The 25,099-nt window shown below is 41.2% G+C and overlaps 1 protein-coding gene across 7 annotated transcripts in view; it reads right to left on the bottom strand.

The window, feature by feature from the left end:
• Positions 1–25,099, bottom strand: part of Nfia (nuclear factor I A) — a 542,815-nt gene that overhangs the window by 118,698 nt on the left and 399,018 nt on the right. For all 7 annotated transcript variants that reach the window (XM_028870284.2, XM_028870283.2, XM_028870288.2 and 4 more), the window contains exon 4: positions 385–459. In XM_028870284.2, the coding sequence (XP_028726117.1) occupies positions 385–459 (75 nt within the window). The remainder of the gene's footprint in view (positions 1–384; positions 460–25,099) is intronic.

Raw genomic sequence — 25,099 nt, 5'->3', positions numbered from 1 at the left:
GTTATCGACAAGCTGGTAATGACCAGGCTGTAATGTGCCACTCAAACTGAGAGCATTAGCATTGCTTAAAGGTCAGAAACAAATTCTTTTAAATGCAGAATTCCTCAGAAACCAGAGCAGGGAAGATTCAAGATCTTTTAAAGCCAAGTTCACATTATGCTCCCAGGACTATGGGAGACATTCAGTATTGGTCCTTACCACAATGGCCCCCATTAAAATACTTAATTATTCCTAGCTTAAAAATGCTGGCTTTTAAACAAACTCAGTGGTATAGTTCCTCTAAGGAGAAGAACAAAAAGGGTTTTCTGAAAGTGTTAACGCCCTAAGAGAGGAAACACAAATGGACGGCAAATTTAGATCAAATCAGAGCAAAACTATACTTACTTTGTGACACTCTTACTAGCTCGGTCACACTGAAAACACCTGATGTGACAAAACTGTCCTGGAAGCCCAAATGTCCTGTGGAAACAAAATCAGAAGAAAACTGAGTGTCACAAACAGAAAGTGCTTGACAACGCAAGTGTACATCCTCATCGCATTCTGATTAAGCATGTGCGGTCTAAGTGCACACTCAACGCCCTCTGCGCTCTTGTGGGAGGGCACAGTCATTTGGGGACAGACACGGCTTTTGGGTTGAGTCTGGAGGTTGCGGAAAAGTTTTGAAACAACAACTGGGTGATTTTTGAGATGGTTGGAAAAAAAATCAACAGGAAATCTGAAACAAAGACAATTTAAAAAGAGAGAAAGAAAAGAGGTGACCCCGAGGCTTAGCAATGGGGACCCAGCATCCCCGGGAACCAACCAGGACAGCCAAGCTTTACAATGGTTTGAGATATTCACCACAGGCATGTCTGATCAGGCTTAGTCGCCTGTTCATTTAAATCAAGCGAGGTTTAAAGGTATTCCCTTCTTTTCGAGAGGTCCTACAGAGGGAACTCTGGAAGAGCCAGACAGGAAATGCAAAGGCAGTCTTTGAAATGTGGAAACAAACCATTTTGTACACAAACACAAATTCATATTTATTTAGAGAAAGAAGATTTTGTGTTGGTTGATTTTTTTATAATATATATTTTATTATATATTATATATCATACAAAATTACATATAAATATATAATATATAAATAGTTCAAAATTGTTTCAGCTTTAAATTTTGTGTTTGCTTAATTTTAGCTGGATATAATTAATTTTCTCTAAAACACCTGATTTTTCATCCCACAAACATCGTACAGCTTCATGGTGTATTCAGAAATATTAAGCTTACAAATGGCAAGGGGTGCAAGCCTAAGACAGGCAGGTTCCATTCCTGGGCCTACAGTATACATTCTGTGCCTTACAAGGCATATTCTACTGGAGAGATTTGCTTGTGAAGTCAGCTTAATCTCTACCTGCATCAGCACTAGAGCAAGTGTTAGCTGAAGAGATTAAAAAAAAAAAAAAAAAAGTTGTTCTTTACAGTAAGACACACACCTTAAGAAATTCAATGTAAGAAAATGGAGCGACCTGAATGAACAGCAACCCATAAGTAAGATGTGCATGTTTCATAAAAGTTAGATTGCATACATTGCTGAGGGGAAGAAAACTCATGTGCTTCAGAGCATACATACCAGAAAGCTTACTAGATGCCACACACAGGAATGTACAGAAGCAGCCATGTTTTAGAGGGTCATTGGTGGAGCTATGAGTTCTTTTGATTACAACAACATTTTGAATAATGAAGGATTTTCTAAGTTGTAAAATTTTTCAGTTAATTCTGATAAGACAAAGGATAGCTATGTACTGAAAATAGTACTAAACTTCAGGATATATACCAATCATAACGCACTGTTTAAAATGAAATGGCAAAAGTTCACTTAAAAGTTCTTAAAAACTTTAATTTATCAAAGCCACCTACAGATGGGTTTATCTAGGAGACCCTACTTAGTAAGTGCTGGAGGTACTGTCTCTTGGGCTGAGAGAACTGAGAAGCAAAAACTTTAGCAAATAAATAAAAAAATTCTCTTAAAGAGGCCTTGTCAAAACAGATCATAACATTTCTTTTTTACTGGGCACCATTAAGATCACATTTACCCCACAGACCATAACAAAGGAAATCTGCTACAATGTACACGGCTGTGGACTCTGTGCACACAACATCCAGAAAAACACAGCTCAAGTGTAGCTCTTGCTCATCTCTCTTTGTCCCACAAATTACTGGCTGACACCTGCTTCGATACCACACCCTGAAAGCCTGTATTTTCAGGAAAGACTCATAAGAATTTCTGAACTATGGAAGTATAAACATAAACCCCTTAATTCTGCCAGCCCAAAGCGAGGCTATCTTCAATACTAGTTTGAGTTTGATGCAAGGACTTGGGAGGAGGGTGATCTTCATCATCCCTCACTGAGCAAACAAATATGTGGAAACTAGATTCATGTTTAATTTGCTCACCATTGAAATCTTTAAAGTAGCTGGTGAATGTATGTGAATAAAGAGATGAGTGAATCTTTCAGCCAGTGATTCTCCAATCTTTTCCTTTGGCCCCGCTGATTCCAAACTTCTAAACTAAGCATCTACTGGACATGCCATTAAGACATCTCACAGGTAGTCTCGGATCCAACACGTCCAAAGTCTTTAGTTTTCTATGTGTTGTGTCATCCCCGCTCTGGCATTATACAACTGACTAACCCCATGTGTCCACATTGATCCAGTTTCCAGCATATGCTGTTCCACCTCTCATGTTTCTGCTTTTCCCAAGACTGAGGGTGAGGGCATCCCCAGTTCTCACCGCCATGATGGGGAGTCTCCAAACCATCTGCTGTCTACTCTTCATTTACTCACTTGGCATCCTCATCAATCCACTCTCTAATCTGAAGCCAGAACCCTCTCACTGACAGGCAGAACTGACCATTCACTCACTTAACACATATTTATTTACTGAGCAGCTTAAGCATGGGCCAGGCACTGTGCTGGATCTATGGTCCATAATGTCAGAGAATTTGCAGTTTCACCATAGAGGCACATAAAAGTGTTTAAAACAGATTATTAGAAAAAGTATAACTAGTCTAACTGACATGAAGTGAACATGTAACAAGAGCATTAGAAAGGATGGTGAAGGGAAACCTTTCCTGAGGGGCGCTGTCTGGAAGGTATGGAGAGGACAGCTAGGACAGAGAGTGAATGCGCTATTTGGCAGGTGTACAAAGGCTCCAAGGTAGGAGAGCAGCAGGTGCAGAAGAGCCTGAGATCCATCCAATGTAGCCAGTGCATTGGAATTGCACTGACTTCCGGTCAGAAACCTTGCAAGAGTCCCGCAGGTGTTGCACCAACTCCCTACGTCTCTGTCACTTTCCCCTGTCCTTCAAGACTGAGCTCTCCTGTCTCTCCCAACAGCCTGCTCTAGCTGACCTCACTTCTGGAAGGACTCCTTTCTCTGTTTTCAACCCTGACCAGATGTGCTGTGCACGGCTCTAACACAGTAGCGGGCGCACACAATGGCGATTCCCCTTTTCTCGTGTTGAGTGTGTCCCCTCTGGGCTGGCAGTGTCAGTTCTGTGTCAATGTTACTCCAGCTCAAGGGAAGGTACCTGGCAGCCAGGGAGTACTCCAGGGAGACCCTAAGTGAACAGAACTCAAACTGGCCTCAGTTTTGAATAAAAACAGTCACAGAATTTGTTTTCTCACATTTTTTTTTAAAATAAGGTTGAACTAAACCAAGCTCTGGAAAACTAAAGCATTCAAATATAACCAAGCCATCCATGCATATTCCTTCCAAACTGAACAGGACCGGCACAGGGAAAACAACCCACTTCCATGTGGCTTCCACTGGAGAGGATGCCATTGGTTTCTCTGCTAAGAAACTCCTGGGTGTGTGCAATGGTTGCCATTCTGGTCCACTGTTGGGGACAACAAACAAAAGCAGAGTCAAAGGACAGAACTGTTCAATGGACACTGACACCTGCCCCCAAGAAATCTAGTCTCACACTTAAACTAGGATCATGGTGACTGAGAACATCACTGCAAAAATAATTTCACCCTTCTCTCCCTTCTCTCCGCAGCCTACTGTTGTCGCAGGATGAAGTGGAAGGTGAGCGTATGTGAATGAGTGTATGCAAGCCAGAAACATGAAAACAGAGAGTGCATTTCACACACTCTCGTGGTAGCATCTCTTCACAGTATAACTGAATTATCAGACAGATTTTATTTATAAAATTTATTTAGCATTAAAGATCTCTGTGACAGACAGAAGGACTGTGTAAACACTCAATTTTACTTTGAGTGGCTAGTTTTGTTCCTTCAGTAGTTATTTGAAAACCCACTGATGAACTCTGTTAGCTGATAGCAGTAAGACAGGAAACCTAAGAAATGATGGAAAAAGTGAGATGGTGGACATAATTACTAAGCAACCCCAGCAGATTAATCTTTCATTCTCTCTCTCTCACACACACACAGAGTCATAAAAATGACTTGTAGGGAAATCACACTTATCAGATTTTTCTATCTCATTGCAAGATGAAGAAAAAATGGAAACAAAAATACAAAATAAATTCTGGTAGTTTGAAATTCAGATGTTATTAGCATTAAAGATCTCTGTGAACTCTGGAACTGAGTAAACCCAGTAAACTCCAGAAACACTTCGAGATTTCCATTTTGAGCAGGGCCTCTTAGAAATGACGGGGAAACACGGACTTCTGTTAAGTACACCTGACATGATACAGCATTAGACCCGCTCGATGGTCTAGCTCTAAGTCTAGAACAACTGTATAGGAGACTGAAATAGGAACAGGTCCCTTTTCATTTTATGTAAGATGGCCAAAAAGTTCTTTCACTAAAGTTTGTTCAATGAATTCCCAAGTTGAGCATCAGTTTCAATACCTGGGAGTCAGCCATTCTCCATGGGGCAGGAGGAGCAGAATGTAGAGAGACCTTCTCTTGTAAGTACTTAGAAAAGCGTCCTCTTTATCTCAATGATATCAGCAATTGTTATGGAAAATGTCATTCTCTGGAAACCAAACCTCATTCCAAGGGAGGACTGAACATCTATCTACCTTTGAATGCTAAGGCAGGAAAGTAAAAGTTAGGTCTGCCAAGATATGATAACCCACTGCACCGCCTGGAGGTTGGGGAAGAGAACCAGGAACAAGGCACTGGGAGGGCTGGCCATTAAAGGAAGCTGAGTGTCTCCACACAGTGAAGTTTGTATAAGAGGAGGATACGGAGAGGACTTCATACAGGACTAGGTGTTTTCCATGTTCAGATTCCAAGGCTGTCCTTGTCCTGAATTATCAGATCTCACCTGGTTATGGATGTAGCCTGACTGCAGTGCACAGCCAGTTTCATTAAGTGATGACTTCCATTCTCTTCTTAGGAATTGAGTTGCCACCATAGTCAATCACAGGCTAGGAACGAAGCCTTTCCAGGCCATGTTCCTTGGCCACTGAGCAGAAAAAAGGTCCCTTTTCCTCACCCTATCTTATTCCAGCAGTAGTCTGGGTGTCCTGTGACATCACTGTACTAGCTTCTCAGAGGCCACTAGTTCCATAAAGAAAACTCCTCCTTGGCATTCATGTTCTCTTCTGTGTCCTGAACAAGCCTAAAAGTGCTCGAGGGATACAGCTCCATGTATTTCATGCGTGTTCAATAAATAAGGTGAAGTTAAACTTGACTTTGGCCAAAAGGCCCAAAATCAATAACGTGAAGTTATCAAGGATTTCTGTTGCACTTGCCTTATGTCACTAGGCCCCCCACCTCAATGACATCATCTCTGCACCCTGTCAATGAACCAGAGGGCATTGCTGTAGCTTACAGACTTACATTGTCAAAGCCCATTCTCTTTGTGCAGGATTTGGTCAGTGACTTAGATAACCTTATCGGTGGGCCTCTATTGTAGTATGTAAATCACTACGTTTTTACTGACACTGAAATAGTTAACTTCTATACTCAATTTGGATAGCTCAGAAAACAGGTGTTTCAAGAGTTAAATTTACTTCTATGGGTTCAATAAAGCCAAATTCTAACTTTAGCCTAATTTATTTTACATGAGGACTAAATCATTTGCCATTCATTGGAGAAATTTTTGATATTTCTGGTTTCTGGAACAATTCCTTGTATTAAAAACATGAAGAATCCACACATCTATTTGTAAAGACAGAAGCATGATATAATACCTATTATTTTGCTTTGAGATTTCAGAAGATTTAAATTAAAATTTGAGATTTAAATATCAGAAGCTTTTAACTAAAGTACATTTGATTGCTTGATGATTTCACAAGGTTTATTTGAGTTACAAGTAATTGAATAATTAATGAAAGGACCACATTTATTAACAAAACATCTAAAATTCAGAGAAATTTTTTAACTTATTGGTATGTTTGTGAATGTTGGCTGCATGACATCATGGAATAACATGGATATGGAGGAACCATCAAGGCCACCTATTAGTAGAGTGACCAATACTATGATTTAACAAAGATATTTTGATTAATAAATGTCATTTTTTTTTTAATCCATTAAGCATGTGCTTCTTCCTGTAAATTTCCAAACATCTCACTTTTGCCCTTTGGTAAAGGCAGAGTGAGTCTCTCTCTCTCTTCAGCCCTGTGACCCTTCAAATATCTGAGGATGAGCTTTCAAGCCGTCGTTCCCCTCTTCTGGGCTGAAACCCCTTCTAGTCATTGTTTTGTTTTGTTATTTTGTTTGTCTGTTTCATGATATTAAATTAATTTCCCTGTCTCCCCTAAACATTTAGACCACATCAGAAACGGATATTTTGCAAGTGGAGACTTGTGTAAGAACAGAGAATTATTAACTTTGGAGATTGTGTTTTCAAATATGCCATTGAAATATAAACAATTGGAGAAAAATTTACATCAACTAAGTTAAGCCACTATACTTAGCATAGAAGAAGCATTAGTTTATACATTTGATTTTTTAACAATTAATTTTGATGCTCTTAAATTAACTTAGTTTTGAACTAAAAGGGGCATTTGGACCAGTATCTTATTGCTTTCATGTTCTAAATCAAAGCTGCTTACAAACATGGACAGTAACAACTGGTAATTGACAAATGGCTGGAACTATTTGTAATAACTCCAGCTTCTACTATGAGCCCTTGCATATATTAGGGAAAAATAAGGAAATTTATTCCCTGAATACATCTGAAACTGATTATCTTAAATGAAACAGACACGGAACTGGATCACCCGAGGGCTACCCTGGTTCATGGGTGTAAAACAGCAGAAAACCTTCATGGCCCATCACCCTGCCTTTCCTTTTTAGGTCTAATTCACATGGCTGTGAAACCATTAACAGAGCTCAGCTCACTAAACCAGCATAAGACACAGGCAATGACAAGGAGAGACGATGACCAGCAGCTATGTGCCAATTTTAAGACACTCAAAACTGATTTTGGTTCACTAAGCATGGAAAGAAAATCATTGATGAACTGAAGCAATACATCGTTAAAAAAATGCTTTCAATTATGTTTCCAAGGCTACAGAGAAAAGCAAATCTAAAGAGCTATTTTATACATAGGGATCTGTAGTTTTCCAAATTCCATAACATTAGTTAATATTTAAGATCATAGAGAGCTTCCATTGTTTAGGCATTTTACTTTGTACAATTCTTGCAATAATCACTCTATCATTAATGCCATAATCTGTGGTGTTTATTCAATCATAGAGTCTACATTACACATTTCTGCAGAAACTATTGCAGGTTACAAATCATGTAGGCCATAGTACTTTGAAGTTTGCTGGTCTAGCACAAACACAAAGTATTTTAGAGGTACCAGATAATTCTTTGTGAAATATAACGGAATGAATTAGACTGTTCAGGCCACATCGGGTAAGTACAATGAAGGAACACCTTTTAAGACTTTAAAGTCATGTAATGCAATTCTAGGCTGGATTTTTCTTGTTAAGAAGAAGTAGAATAGGAGTGATTGGAAGAGAAAAGGGCCAATATTTGACAACAGAAATCAGCATAACCTTTTAACTGCAGCAGCCATGGGTGACTGCCCTTCGACCTTGGAAGATTATGTGGGATTTCAATGACAACAGCTGGAAGTGAGCATGTGTGAATAGAGTACAGATCTGAGGCCTGGTACAAAAGGCTGCACAATCTGGGCCCAGATCACAGTGCTGATTAGAAATTGTTTCCTGGTCCTGGCTTAATAGAGTGTGATCAAGAAAGTTGGTGAGAGGTTTTTTTTTTTTTTTTTAAAGTTTTCTTTTAATTTTTTTCCCCCAAGCAAGAAATCATTGGTGGATTTCGTCATCCTCCATTTTCTTCCCCAGCTGTACAGTTCACATTCTCATATGAAACAGGCCCACAGAGAAATGGTATAACTTTTTTTTTCACATATTACATTTCAAAGACAACATATCTTGAAGTTTAATAATGCTTTCCTTGGGTGCTTAAATAATCTCGACTGTGGACATTTCACTGGGAACCATCACAGAGACAGTGGCAGCAATGGCAGGTGGGGGGACCACGATTAGGAATTATAAGTTTCTCATCAACAGTACAGAACACACTGCATGTCCTCACTCAATGCATGTGGATGAATGAACATCATCTAGCCTAGTTTTTTTTTTTTTTCTTGGCATGTAGACTCCTGCTACTGCGTAAGTATTTCATGATTTCACTCTTTTCTTTGCCTTACTTCACGTATGTGTTAGCAATGTTAAGTCTGTAGGCTTGCTCACTCAACAAGGACATAAGAAAAGATGAATTCCAAAGAGGTTAACCTAACCTAACAGATACAGAGACAATTGGCTCAGAGCTACGGTCACTTTAATCCATGAAACCCTGGTTCCTTGGGCTGAAACACAGATATGCTGATGCGTGTGCACTTTCACTTCTCACTGCTCTGAAACAACCAAAATGATGCCACATGATTACTGAAAGGACACGGCGCTGTGACTCATCTATGCTGTTTTGGTTTTACAATGCACTCTATCTTACCTTCCACCGCTCTGGATTTTGCTGATTACTCTTGTTGCAATATCAAATTAGCAATTACTTAGCTTCAGCAGGGCTGGCCTTGCAACTCTGCAAATGATTACCTGTGTCTGGCAAAACCAACCTGGTTGAGTGGTATGGGACAAACAGAAGCTGGTGGCACCGTCTTCCAACATAGGGCATCTGCCCACACCTTCTACAGCAACTGTACATGTTCTTCCAAATAAGCCATGGGACAGCGTGTTTTTCAGAACAGATCAAATCCATTTACTGTTTCAAAATTCTATAAACAGAGTATTAAGGAAGCCAGTCCCCAGAGCAACTATATGGGTGTTGGCCTTAGTCTGATGGGAGCTCCCGCCAAACTCACATATTTGTGCAATTATTGGTTTATATTGTCCTTTGCAGCTCTCAGAGAAGGAAAGGCCCCTGTGTGCGATCTCAGTTCACTTTAGGACTGGGTCTGGCTGGTGACAGGTACACATGATAAATGTTCCAGAAGGCTGACCTAATTTCCGTTGAAGTGAGTGTTTTGCTAAGAACATTCTCTCAAAGTGTCAGCTTGCAACAGAGTCCCAAACCTGCCAGTGTCTGTTACCATGGCTTGCGAAACTTTATTTAAAGTGAAGCTAATTTTGCCTTGTTCAGTAAACTTCTCCAGAATTAGTTTTAAATCTATCCATGTTTTAAGCCCAATTTCAGATGTGTGATTATCAAACATGCTAAGTGTGACAGTTTTTAGTTGTTTGTGATTAGAAAAGCCCAACTCTCTGAGCTAAATGTAAATTGGGATAGACCTGAAATACATTTGTCTTTTCTCGCATAGGATGATCCATATGCCAAAATTCTGCCATTCAAAAATTATGTTTGTATGGTATTATTTACACATAGTAAGTAGAAGAAGTACCATGAATGTTAGAATCCTAAGTCATACTAAGTTTTAATCTCTTTGTCTTAAATCTACACGAATGGTTGCACCTACCACAGAAGTTTGTTGTTAGGAATAATGATCTAGTAAATTTTAAATGTTCATCAAAGAACCTTGAATATAGGAAGGTATGGCATGGCTCATACCATTAATCTTATAGAAACTTTAATAGAAAAAAATTCTAGTTACTTCTGTCCTTTTGACATGGAATATTAAATATTCACATATATACACAAATGAAAATGTTGACAATCTAATTTATTTGAGTAAATATTTGGGTAAAATAAAATTATTTTCCAAAGCAAGTAATACAAAACTTGTTCAAAACAAACCCTCTGATAGGTTTTCCCAGGTTATTCCAAAATAAAGGGATTAATAGTACTCAGCTTCTAAATTAGTTCAAATAAAATAGGTACAAATCTAACCCCCAACTATAATCTTATTTATGCATAAATGTACAAATATAATTTTAAATATAACTTGCTTTTATAAATTTTATAAATGGACCTAAAGTGCATTTTTCTGACAGTAGATGAAGTTTTTTCATGGGGAAAGAAAACAACAGCTTTCCTTTCTCCCTAGTTTCACTTTATTTTTTTTTTTAAGGATCTGGTTTCCTGAAAACTGTTGATATCTAATGTGTCCATGCTGTTTGCTCTAGAAAATGAGTATTTAGAATCTATTTTTAAAAATATTTTTCAAATAAAAGCCATTTACATTTTTTAAAAAATGGAAGTGCTTCTGATGGTTTTAAATGGGTAGGATATAAGCAATTATTATGCATATTAAGTGAGGAAAAACTCATTTTTGTTAGAGCCTCCACATTCTGGCTTCATACCTCAACATAAACAGAGAGCTGCCGGAAAGCCTCACTAAAGATGGGGTTTTGGTTCCTCGTAGCTCAAAATCAATGCTAAGAGATTTTGGCCTTTTAGGCGGGAGGATGATCGACAGGCTTCACTTTACAGACTTTGATCACTGAAGCACTCTGGGATGCAGGCCGTCTCCTGATTTTAGGGAACAGGACCTTTGTTCTCACAAAATGGACTGAGTCTCTCTTGGACTCAGCTGGAAGACAGCATGCTCACATTCTCAGAATTACTGCACTGCTTCTCATCAGGGCCGTCGGCATTTTGAAGGGCTTGACTTACAGAGTTTAGAAGGAAACTGTTCACTGCAGGACACTGAGCAACCCTGCACTAGTAGTCTTCACCACTGACTGCTGACAGTTCCCTAGGAAAACCAAAAAGGACCTCCCATTTTGACTTCTCCCCTCCGCCCAGTTTAGAAAAGCTGCCTTCAGACCTCACCACATATTTAATACTGAATAATCTTACATGGAAACTATCTGACACATTGGATCCAATGCTCCAGTACAAACTATCAGAAGCCAGGCATTAAAAGCATAGCTGCTACAGAAATCTGAAGTGATATATAAAACTGGAAAACATGTATACACTCTGTTCTCCACCATGAGTGGAAGGATGCAGGTGAAACAAGACTGCACATAGGATCCAAATGACCCCATGGCCCTACTGCTAAAAGAGGATACTGCCACCCCTGAAACAGAACAATCCAGGTAACCACAGGCTGCCGGAGGTCAACCAATCAGCAAGTCCAATGGTGGCCTAAGTTACCTGCTGGTTAAGGATTACTGTGCCAGCTCTCTCTGAATGTTTGCTGTCTAATCATTCTGATATTTTTCAGACTATCTATCGTGTTCCCACTAGTAAGAAGTAAGGGCAGATACCCAGTGCCAAGTTGGCAAAGTCCTTCTGCCTTATAAATTACAATGGGTTATTCCCCTTAGTTATTTCTGTCCCTAACCCAAGGAAACCCATAAACCTCTGCAAGGTTGCAGAATAGTCACAGATGAGGCAGGAACCCTTGCATGCAGGCCCACGTGTTTAACTTCATTTATGTCCTAAAATACCCTCACTGAGCTAAGTGTGTTTAAATCAGATGTAAACTGTCAGGGACACTACCATAGGCATCTCTGACTCTAATCTTAGAAGCAGTGCCATGAAGGACATGAACTGTAGCTATCCTGAAGTTGGAACCCTTCTGGTTACCGCTGATGTAGCCTACATTATTCTGCTTTTTTTTTTTTTTTTTTTTTTTTTTTTTTTTTTTTTTTAATAGCAATCACTTGTACAAAAGTTAGTAGGGTTCAGGGCTAATTTCTGGGGTTCCAAATTACCATCAAAGGTGTTAGAAGCCAAATGTGATTTGTTTTTAAAGGTGCCTTAAATACATTCCTCGGTTATTTTTTTCTACAGCTTTATTTACTCACTCAATAAACACTTATTGCTGCTAACTTAAGAACCATATACAGGTGAACTCAGGACATACACCAATAAAGTCGGTGTCCTCAGCCTAGTAAAAACAGCTTTTCAGGCAGATGTAATGATGACTTCCTGATATTATTTCTATATGCAGAGTGTAGTGCAGACACATACTTTGTTTGAACCAATCACAATTTCATGAAGTGATTACTAGGGGGATATTTTTTATTTTTATAGCTTTACACACACACACACACACACACACACACACATACACACACACACACACACAGAGGTCTCACTCAGTTACGATCTTTGTGACCTGAAGTAAGTTAACTACATTTTCATCAACTTATTTCGGAACCCTTGCTGGATCCCCTTCTGGTCTGGGTACTGTGGCCGGCACGAGGCTCCGTATATTGGAACTTCAGATACTTGCGGTCAGTGGGAGGAGGCATATGAGAGTTGGTCTATGGAAGGGTACAGGGCTCTCGGGGCAGAAGCAGCTTCTGAGAAGACTGGTCAGGAAAGATTCCCTGGAGGCTCAGGATGGCCTATACAAGCCCGCTAAGACTTGCCTGAGTAGCCATGCAAAGCTGAAAGGAGGCGGCACATCTCTTCATGTGTGCCCAAATAAAAGAAACAGGTGAGGGCTGATCTCTTCTGAGTGCTCACTCTGAGCCTGAATGGAACTCTGCTTTGTCCTGTGCCATTTCCTTCTTGCTATGATAGCTTTGATTTTCGGCTAACGCAGTTGAGCATAGACTTACGGTTTTCAGGCAACTAACTCAAGTCATGTAGCCAGTGACAACCAGGCAGGATTTCAACTCAAGCAACTCACCCTCAGCTACGGCACCATTCCCAAACTTAATGATAAGCCACTGACTCCAGAGGTCTGAGCCTTGGAAATGAATCAGAAGATGATGCTATGGGCAGCGTGACCATGACTGTCACCACCATACATGTATACATGTCTGGCCTGGCCTACAGACAGTAGCTTTGTTTTCCATACTACTGAAACTGAAACCTTAGCCTTTCAGTCCAAGACAATATCCTTCACCAAACCCAGTAGGAAGGTTACTCCCCCACCTCAAGCTCAGTAAACCCATAGTCTCTCATAGTAGTTACTACTGTTTAATACTGTTTCCCCTTTCCCAAGACTCCTGTCCCATTACAGACTGCTTTATCTAGCCTCATCCACTACTTTGTTCTTCTCAAATGCAAAAGATCAAAGCTATGCCATCTTCACAGCAAAAACGATGAGAACCCTGGAAAGTGGAGCAGGTTTACTAAAACAAACAAATTTCTATGTTTTATTTGTTGGTTTGTTTTTTATTTGCTGTTTAGCATCAAAATGAGACTCTGAAGAAAATAAGTCTTATTGTAAAAAAAAAAAATCCCATGTGAACTTTCTTTCCAGGTCAAAGTCCCGGGGACGTGTTTAGCAATGAATTACAGAATGTGGTTGAGAACTGTGGCCTGGGAACACAGCTCAGTTAGGAAAGTACATGCTGTGCTAGCAGAGGAGTGAGTTTGATCCCCAGAACCATGTAAAAAGTCAGTGTGGACAGGAGGATCCCTGGAGCTTGCTGGCTAGCTGGTCTTGCCAAATCAGTGGTCTCTAAGTTCAATGAGAGACCTTGTCTCAGAATAAACTGGAAACTGATAGAAGAAGACACCTAAAGCCAACCTCTGGCCTCCATGTGAATGGACATCCATAACTACAGGATGTACACAAATGCATGCATGGATGAGCATACACACACACACACACACACACACACACACACACACACACACACACAAAGGGAGGGAGGGAACACCAAAATTTAGTAACTCGTTTGGGCTTTGAAATTAAATTGGGAAATAAAGAAATCTAATGAAGCTCTGGAGCCATGTTAATTCACTGTTTTTACCTGAGGGCTCTTGAGGGATGTGGACTTTTGCAAAGGCCTCCTGTGTGTGAAAGATGAGGAAAAATGCAAATCTCTTACGTGTCCAGGGTTTACCTCTCTGAACTCTACTTTTCACCACCCAAAGAACAACTCTGTATATTGTAAGTATGCACCCACACAGCCAGGTGAGTCAATATCAGATATACAACCCTGTGAAGAGGGCAGATTCCCACACAAAATGGGTAACACATGGCTGCTCACATTTTGGTGGCAACCGAGCTCTAAACAGAACCCTGAACCTTTCTTCTCCACTAGACAAAAAGAATCACCTGAGAGAGAGGTGGGCAGCACAGGACTGTGACCAGGTCTTCCACTGGCCACACATCCACAGCTCATTTTTACTGATGGCTGCGGACCTTGGGGCAACCAGTGTAACACGTTTGCTCCTCAATCTCTTACTCTAGCTATGGAGTGAGGACGGAAGGAGATAACTCACAGGCTCCAGCACTACCTGGCAAAGGCACCACTTTCAAGTTTTGCTCATGCTACTTCTGGACACCTCTGACTTGGATGGTGAATTCCTAAGGGCTCTCATAAGGGAAGAGATGTTTTATTTTGTAATATTGAATTTCTGTCCATTGCAAGAGCTCACAGAATATTCAAACATCAACCATTTGGTGTACACAGTTTGGTAATTTGAAAAGAACTCCACACCTGTTTATGAAAACAGAAAACTACTGATGCTACACTGTGTGTATACACACACACACACACACACACACACACACACACACACTTATATGTATATGTATATATACATGTATATGTATACACACATACATACAGCTTAGTTCAAAGCTTCTTGGTGTGTTTCTTCCCACAGGTGACATTTGGTAAGGTCTGAATATATCTTTTATTGTCATAACTGTGCGGGTATCAGGGGTTCCTGACCTTTAGTCACTAGGGGTTAGAAAAACTGCTAAATCTCTGACAAGGTACCGGACAATGACTCAGAACAGGAACACCAGAGTGCTGAGAAACCCCGATTTTTAACTCAGCTCCAGCACAGTATCTAATCAATAACTCATCCAGCCAAGTTTACCAAGGGCCTACAATTTAGCTGTGTCCTGTGAGAGCTGGAGCTGTAGAATGAAGACTGGATAGGTGCCCGCGGTAATTTGCATAGGCATGAGAGTAGGCCATGCCTTAGGAGGAGCCCCTTGGGCAGCAAGGGCTATGGGGCACAGAGGAAGGAGCCCCAGAGTATACGCGAGATAAAAAACCTCAACCTGACTCTAGAAGAGTGTTTGGGAAATTCAGAGGCACAAAGAGAGGAAAGAGGGGAAGAAGAGGTGCAGGAAGGGGAAAGAGGAGGAGGATAAAAGAGAGGAGAAGGAAAGGGGAGAAGACAGAAGGGAATCGGAGAGCATTTCATCTGCTAATGACCAGAGATGGAACTCTGGGAAACACTAAGGAGGCTGAAGAGTCTGGCACCCTTTCTTAATAGGAACACTATTGGCACTGTGGAGGCGGGGGTGGGGGGGGGATTACTGCACAGGACTGTGCAGGGCATCACAAGACATTTAGCTCTTATCCTACCTCCTTTCTCTCCCATAAGCTGAATGGAAGGAAGATGCTTCCTCTCAGGAAAAGCATCCTGAGACAAGGGGGAAGCCTCCACTGCATTACTTCTGGGTTTGAGCTTGGTTAAAGTATTAATGAGCTTCTGACAAGCATTAGGCATGCAGTAATGTTTGCAGGCTCAGCCCATTCTTCTCCAGGGGTCTATCCTCACCGCAGCATCTTACCCTTCCAGCAAGACTTGTTAAAGCCTTATACCACATCTACAAGAGTGAAAATGTGGCCACCAGCCCAATACACCAAAGAGATTTCCCAAGCACACACACAATAAATAGACAGACAGACAGATAGATACTGAATTGCCATTTCATCTGAGATCTATCTTGACAAAGAAAATCCATCAGGATTTAGCTTGCAAACAATCTCTGTGACAGCAAAACTCCCTAGACATTCTAAAGTGTTCAAAGCCAACAGCTTTAAAGACAGACTTCCACCATACTACAAAGAAAAGTAGTGCTTGCTTTCACTTCATACAATCATTATATAAAATAGAGGGGAAAAGGAAACATTTCTAGACTTTGGGGGTTTAACTTTACTTTTGAATTAATGCAAAATGTAACCAAACCTCTCCATGTAAAAACTTCTGCATGGATTTTTTTCTCTCATTATTGAAAGCTATAGAAACATGAAAAGACAGAAGGAAGGAAAAATCATGTTTAGATTTGTGAATTGGGATAAGACAGGTCAACAGGTAAAGGCACTTGCTGCCAAGCCCAAGGATCTGAGTTCAATTCCTGGAACCCACATAGCGAAGAGACTGATTGTCCTTGGGCATTACACATGGTCCCACATCTACATACACTAAATAAAGGAAGTGATAAATTGGAGGGCTGGGCCACTGCAGAAGGAGATCAAGATTGGCAATACATAGGCCTTAACGCAGTGCATTAACCCAGCAATCTCTCCCCAATCCACTTTGGCATGGCCCTCTGTTCAGATGGCCTGGTGCTAAGCTGGTTATTACTTAAGTGATGTGCAGTCTCACAGGTCAGATAAACATAGCAAAGGCATGGTCAGTAAGATCTGTCAGGAAACTCAGCAAGGTGTGTTGGGGTGGGGGTGGGGCATGAAAGAACAAGCTAGAGAAGAGAAACTCTACCGTGTCTTCCCGGAGCTGGTGAACAGCTGGCCTCTCTCCCTTTACAATCACACAAATGGAAATGGTTTCAGAGTTCATCCCTGCAGGCAGGCTGCTCAACAGTAGGGTGGATTTCTTTAGTCTTGTTTAGAAAGGAACAGGGAACCCTACCTCAGCACTGACTCCGACCATGGCCTAACTGGGTCCATTTGGAAGTTAGCACAGAATCTTACACTCAGGGCTGCTGAGCTAACATGGACATGGTTCTGACAAGAGCAGGGCCAGCAGGGATGCTGCTGACTGAAGACCTACTATGTGCTTCAGTTAGATCTGTACACAAGTCCCGGAGTCGATTATTGACTTCTTTGTTTCCTGAGAAATTGGAGGCAGGAAAGTTTAAGTGATCCGCTTGAGTTCCTATCATTAATAAAGGACAGGCCAGGATGAACACTTAACTGGTTCCAAGCCATCTTCACCCCCCAGAGACCTCTTGTTAGGCCCTCTTGGCTTCCCTATGAAGGCAAATTTTCACAGTTGTTGTTATTATAAAACCACATATGTCGTAGTTGGTCTTTGTGTAAAAGAACACTATCCGAGCTGTACGAACTCAAGCTGACCGAACGGTTCCCTTTTACATACAGCCTCTGGAACCTGGACTTCACACTCAACTCATTCATTGAAAAAATAAATCTTTGTTATTTCCTGTAGTGTCACAAATAATGAGATCTCGGTGTTTTCCATTTTCAGCGACGATGATGAGTTCCTATGGGATTTCCCCCACTTGTCTCATCTTTTGACTCAGGCACTACATGGCAAAGCGTGTAAGAGCCTCGATTTATCGCTTTGTTAAAAGATTCTCACTACCACCTGCTTTCCACCGCCCATTTCTGACATTCAAATGGAGAGAACCTGGGTGCCACTACATTTTTCCAGCTTACAAATCAAAAGCCAAAAAATTCCAGGTGCTGCTAGGTTGTTCTGGGAGACTTGTCCCTCACGGAGTTCAGCCACAGGAGGGGCCATACATAATCTGTGGGAAGGGTAAATTCATTACCAAGAGACAATATCATCACACTTCTTCTGCCTGTGTTCATAGCCAGGCATGCTCTCTCTGCACCACCACATCCCAATTCTGTAGGGAGCACTTGGCTTCTCACATAATAATAATAATAACAATAGCAACTTACATTTATAGAAAGATGAGGCAGCCTATATTTCTTAACTCTTGACAAAGAATAGCTCCCAGCCCCACTTCTGGAACATCAGTGTTCATTACAAAAGGCACAAAGAAATCAGTAGTCTTCAGAGATGCCTATGAATGGATCCTCTAAAGGTTCATGAAGGTTTAGCCTTATCACAAACATATGACTCCCTTGCCAGCCTGGTCATTCTGGAGAAACACTCCATAAAATCATAGAGAGGAAACACAGTCAACTCTGGGTCCTATTTCTTTTCTCATCACTGATCCAGGTGACTGACACTCATTAGAGTTTAGAAGTACATCACATTTTCTTGGCTTGCAGGGTTGTCCTAATCCATTTAAGGTGGCTTTAAGAAAATATCATAAACTGAGTGCTTCTAAACAATAAAATTTACTTCCTGCACTTCCGGCAGCTGGGATTCTGAGAACAGGATGCCAACAGTCTATATATTCCCTGACAACACTCTTCCTTAGAGATGGTACCTTCCAGCTGCATCCCCACAAGACAAAAGGATACCTAAGATCTTTGGGGATGGGTATAAGGGTTCTGCCTTCATGACCCCATCACTTCCCCAAAGGCCCACCTCCCAGTAACATCCCATAGGGTCAGGATTTGAACACATGGACTTGGGGAAGGATGCAGACATTTGGATCCTAGCTGAAATGGCTGTAGAACACATAGATCCTTACATGTCCATGATGTTCCACCAGAGCTTTGTTTTTTTACTGCTTTTATATAAAGTGTGTTCTGCACTAATCAACTCAGTTCATTCTGGACTTCCCCAGTATGGACAGTGTTAGCTTAGCTATGATGGAGGAAGGTAAGCTGAATTTGAAAAGGATTTCCCAGGACTCCAAGACACAGAAGAACAGAGTAGCTCAAACTCGGGCATAGAGACGGCTCTTCTTGTGGGAGCATGAGGGTCTTTCATACCTGACATGACAAGGCAATGCTGATCCCGAAGAAATGACTCTGGCACTCCATGCCAGCATACCAGCAGCCAAAGTTTAAAAGCAAGTGGTTCTGGGAAGAACCTTCATAGGCTAGGAAATACAAGGGCCAACCACATCTTTTAGGTACCTAGTTACGAACAGTGGTGAGTGTTTAAGTAGAAGTGGGTGAGTGAGAGAAAGCTTTCCAGAAACAAAGACTGAGAGAAAACACAATTCTATACCAAGCCTTAGTTCCACCACAAGGGTTGTAGTGTGATGAGCGAAAATGTTAAAAGAGAGGCAGGCAGAGACCTAGAGAAGTGAGGGAGGCAAAGGGCTGACAGGGTGTCTCTGAAAATGGTCAGGTTCAGAAAGGCAATCCTTTGCAGCCAGGCCCCGGGTTTGAGTTCCAGCCTCCACCCTTTACAGCCAACCAAGCCTTGGAAACTTCCTCCATCCTTCTGAGGATTAATTAGGAGGGCAGGCTTTGGGGACACAATGGCTTTTCAGGTGGATTCAACCCACAGAGAGTCAATTCAAACAGGGTTTGGCATCAGGACTGGCACAAAAAGAATCCTCATCCTCAAGGCTTACCCAGAAATGTATAAAAATTGTCTGGCCTCCCAGATTATCTGTCTAGAGGTCTGCATAGTCACCAAATCTCACAGCCCACCTGTCAGTCACCATGGCCATGAACTTGAAGTTTTAATGTCAAAGCCTCCACACTCCTTGCTTTCTACTGCCCCTCGCATGTGCGGAGATCTATTCTATGCAGCCCATGGCCATCCCAGGCACCATGGAGGCTGTGGGAGGCACATTACAACCTGGTGCCCTGGAGAGCGGGGGATACAGTGCCTCATGCTTAACCTCTGCCCTACCTAACAGGGTCTGAGAACTTTTCATTGTTTCATGTCTGCTGTTTTGCTCTTCTTTGCTGCCTCCCCCCCCACCCCCCGCCTCATTTTTTTTTTTTTGCTGTCTTTCTCATTCTCTACCCTATCTTCATTTTCTTGTTATTTTAAGTTGTAGTTTTGATCAACACAAAATTGTACATATTACGGGTTACTTTGTGTTCCATTTGTGCATGTGTTGTGTGATGATCAAATCAGAGCAATCTACACATGCATCCCCTTGAATATGTCATTTCTTTTTCCTCCCTCCCTCCCTCCTCCCTCCCTCCCCCCCTCCTCTCCCTCCCTCTCCCTCCCTCCCTCCCTCCCTCCCCCCTCTCCCTCCCCCCCCCCCCCTCCCTCCCCCCTCATTCTTTCTTCCTTCCTTTCCTTCTTCCTTCCTTCCTTCTTCCTTCTTCCTTCCTTCCTTTCTTTTTCCTTTCCTTTTTATCCCCTGAGACAGGATTTCTCTGTGTAACAGCCCTGGCTGTCCTGGAACACGTTCTGTAGACCAGACTGGCCTTGAACTCAGAGATCTGCCTGCCTCTGCCTCCCAAGTGCTGGGATTAAAGATGTGCACCACCACATCTGGCTATTTGTCATTTCTTTGTGAGGAAAATATTTAAAGACTTTTTTCTTTTAGCTATTTTGAAATAACACATTTTTGTAAACTATAATCCCTATGCTGGGGAAAAAGGGATGGCCACAATTCTGCCTAACTATAGCACCTCTCTATTGACTATTTGACTTCCTTCCCTCTGTGCTGTGTCCACTCCACATCTGACTTCACAGTATTTACCTCTAAGTTACTCCACAACATATACTTCTGTATGCAGTGAGTGTACTGGGAAGGACTAGAAACTTGAAAAGTTAATTGGATGCATTTTTATTGTGATGATAATATTAGTCACATCTCATACTGGATATTGCTCTTCTCGGGTGATGGTGACCACAGACCCTGTAGTTAAGCAAGCTTCCCAGATGCTTTCATGTTCTGTTGAACTCTGGAGACTTGGGTAACGCTAGCCGGCTACTAACTAGACCTCAGACTTCTGTCTTCTCACTATGTCCCTTGTTCTGCAGACCAGGAAGGAAGGTAGGCATGTGCTGCATTTCAGCTCTCTCATCATTTCTTCCTAAGAGTCTGGGTCGGCTGGGGATCTGCATGTGTTACAAACATCATTTCTTGGCACAATTGACCTTCCCAGACCTCAGAATCAGAGTATATCCAATGCCAGAAGCTGAAGGACAGTGGCAGTCTCTTCATGTGTGACTACTGCTGCTTGCCTTTCATCCTCTGCCTCCTGGGGGATATACCATGAGGTTCTATAGTCCTAGGCAGATCCTTATGGTTCCACTGGCAAAGCAAATATCCTGATTCCGAACTCTCTCTGTTTTACCTATTTTCCTTAAACCAGAATCTCTTTAAAAAGGAAAGTGTTAATCATAGGGATTTTAGATGCAGTGTATGGGTGGTGGTAGTGGTGGGATGGTGATGGTGGTAGTGGTAGGAATTGAACTCAGGCCCCTGCATATGCTAGATGTTTGCTCTACAGCCCCCATGCTTTTGTAAAATAAACATAGCACAGAGATAACTGAAAGATGATGCATGGTCTCTGTTGTATATTTCCAGTGGCAGCAGGAGATCCTGTTTCTTTTAGATTCACATCCTGGAAAGGGCATCAGTGCCACTGAGGGTTCAAGCTGGTCTTCTACCAGTTTCTATGGTGTACAGCATGATTTCGGGAGCAGCTGCAGTGCTGATGGAACTTTTGACAGGGAATCTGGGGACTGGTACTCAGGAGAAGGATTCACAAGTCTTCCAAGGACTTCAGATCCTGCTTTGGTCTGAACTGACCCATCCTGGCTCCTGTTTTCTGAGTCCCACCCCTCCTCTCTTGCTACTTTCAATCCCTCTGCACTACTAGTCTTCCCTCAAGACATCAGCCTTCAGGCCTTTGCTAAACATCAACTTCTGAGTGAGACATTGATGCTTGATTCTTCCAAACAAAACTCCTGACACTCTGTGTTCATTCTTTCTTAATTTTTTCTCTACAGCGCTGATCATTCCTCATTCATTTGATTTGTGATTTCGTCTTCTGTCTCGATCAACTAGAATACATGTTCTATGAGGGGCAGAAAGCTGCGTGCACAAAGTAGATGCTTAAGAGACATCCGCTCAAAGTTGAAGAGAGAAGTCATTATTTTCTACCCCTTAGAAGCCATCTGACCTGTACAAGGTATATAATCTTTCTGAGCTCCAGTTTCTTCATCAATAAAGGAAATGATGATGAAAGATAAAAATCAGACACAGTTCACAGCTCATTTAACTATTCAATTAGTAGTTCAAAATGTGACCAACAGAATAGAAAAAAATAATTTCAATATCATTACAAACAAACGAAGAGTGATGACTTGAACTTTTAAAGGCATTGTACAGTGTGGAATGCCTTGAAAGGGCATGAAAGACATTCTTCTTTTGAAGAACAGGTTGTTAAAACAGGGATATTCCCCTATGCTGTATCATTTTCCCACAAGACAGTATTTTGATGAATTGAGAACAAAGAAATTATAAACATATTGCTTAGTTACACTCCTCAAATAAAATACATATTGAATAGGAAACACATTGGAAAGTTAGGTTTGTTGATGGTTTTTTCCCCCCCACAATATTGCAATAAAATGTTTGGGAACAGCTAATAAAAGTAATATGCAGCTGGGGTCCCCTGCCCTAAACCAACTTGTGCTGATTACAAGATAGGTCACAAGGTCTGCATGCTTTATTTTTGAGTATTCATTATAATTGTTACTATGGGTGAAGACTAAACACAAAAACTCAAACATCCTGTTAAGGTCTGATTTACCCAAGGCATACCACATGTTTTCTTTTCTGCCATTAGTCTAAGGGGGTTTCCATAAAAACGAGATTCTTAGAAACTACACTTTCACTCATCATTGCTTCAATTTCCCACTTAGTCACTGTCCTGGAGCCTCCCAATTGCTCTCTCTGATGAAACAAATCTGAGGTTGGACACTAAAACAATAGCTGCAGCTATAAATTCAGCATTTGGAGAACAAAACGCTCTTCGTATTGCTGAGCTCAACAGTGTAACATAAGAAATAGCTTACCAATTTGTTGACATTATTATGTTCCATATGGCTTCTGCTTTGAGTAAAGTTTTTTCCTCCCTTAGGGTATTTATCGAGAGCACATGGGACTGGGTGAGGATTCAGGTGCCAGACCATACTTCTCTGCTATGAGTGAATGAGGGCAAATGAAAACCTCTACTCACTGCATGGGGATATTGCAATAGACAGAACTCACACTTTCCCACCTAGTACTTCCTCCTCCATCAAGAACCATTTTAGTTCTAAGCAGCTGTAGCACATCCAAGTTGTGCCATATGTTGAGAAAAAACTCCTTCCTCAGAAGAATGCTAACAATGAGATTCAAAGAAAAGGTCAACAGCGGCCGAGGGCCAGCAAGCACCTTCGGAAGCACACGTTCCTTCCTCTGGAAGGACCTGGTGAGAAGAGTGGCTAGTCTTCTGCTTTCCTTCAAGAACCCAAAGCTCAGTCATGGCACATCCCTTGAATCCCAGCACTCGGGAGGCAGAGGCAGGAAGATCTCTGTGAGTTTGAGGCCAGCCTGGTCTACAGAGTGAGTTCCAGGACAGCCAGAGCTACCAAATAAACAAACAAAAATACCTGCGCTCTGACAAGACTCTGATACTAGCTATTTTGGGATGGGGGATTAAAACACATTTCTCTCTCTCTCTCTCTCTCTCTCTCTCTCTCTCTCTCTCTCTCTCTCTCTCCCTCCCTCCCTCCCTCCCTCCCTCCCTCTCTCCCTCCCTCCCTCAAAAGTCTCTGCCTCCTAAACCTCATCTTCCTGTAAACAGCAGGCATCATCCTCTAGTCAAGGCATCCTCAAGCCACTGGGAAGATACCAGAGGGGTTTCTGCAATGCGCTGCAGGTAGGCACAGGACAAATGCTTGTCACACCCAGGTAAGTGTCTTTAAATCCTTAAGGTGCAGCTGTTTTGGGTAGATGAGTAGCACCTCTTTAAAAAGCAGATATTCACTTTAATTAAGATCTAGATGTAAGAAATATTTAGAATCTCTGAAGACAATGACCCCCATGAGGCCTTCCTACCTTTGCTAGATTTTGTAAATTTCCTGATGGATTAGAAGCAAGATACTTTCATGGTTCACCAAGGATTATGGATCCTGAGTTTATTACATTGGTTTTGCAGTGACCATTTTGTGGGCCCTAAGAGAATTCCCCTGATCCAGTCTCCTACACCTACTTCAGAAACACGGCTGCTCCTGTGGTCCTCAGTGTCCTCATGCCAGAGTCCCATGAGAAATTCATATCAGAACAGAGTGCCAATGAAAGCTTCTGTCCCCAATGTGCTGGTGTTTATTTTCTCATGGGTAATAGAAGCACATAATTAATCATGTATGTTTCTCTTTTTCCTTTGGCTGCCAGGAAATTCAGAACCAAACTTACAGCTTCATGTAATTAATCATGTACTACATGGCAGAGTTTTGTTCAAAGCTTTTCTCTGATTTTACCTGTCTACTTAAATTAATTTATTTGTCAATTCTCATGTTTCATTTGTTTGCCTATTTTACTGTACGTATTTGTGTAAGCCACCGATCTTCGCAAAGTAGAGATTTAAGCATATACATATATTTAGAATATGTACATTGTTCATGTATACATATACACGGTATATGTTTCTCTGTCTTGTTTGTATATACATAAGGTTGGTGATTAGAAAAATTATAATTTTAGTAGCATATCTGCATGAGAAAGCACTGTTATATTATCAGAAATGAAATTGGTTATACTGAATTATTCTTCATAGACTCTATAATATACACTCTTATAACATAGAAAATTATTTTAATGAACTCAGTGACTCTCTGATGGTATATATTCAGAAATGGCCATGTTTAATGGCACTTTCTATTATTTTTGATTAATCAATGAGCATTAGAATTCTTGGAATCTAATTTGTAAATGGCTGTATTCTTAAAGTTTTCAGACTGATGTCAATTTTTAAATATGATTAATTCTTACACATAAGTGAGTAGGTATAGATCTGTTTGAATATCAAGTTGTTATACTTGAAATAACTTCTGTAAGGCACCCTATAGGAAACTGGAAAGTATAATATAAATAGTATTTATAATTGCTACTGGGCTTAGTATATAAAATATGCTCATAAAGATGAATTGTATGTTACCAGTATGCAGGTTAACAACTGTGGAAATAAAGGGTGTGTGTGTGTGTGTG

This window comes from Peromyscus leucopus, chromosome 2, assembly GCF_004664715.2.
Source record: "Peromyscus leucopus breed LL Stock chromosome 2, UCI_PerLeu_2.1, whole genome shotgun sequence".
Taxonomy (NCBI): domain Eukaryota; kingdom Metazoa; phylum Chordata; class Mammalia; order Rodentia; family Cricetidae; genus Peromyscus; species Peromyscus leucopus.
The sequence above is the reverse complement of the archived record's forward strand: the minus strand, read 5'-3'. Positions and strand labels throughout refer to the sequence as shown.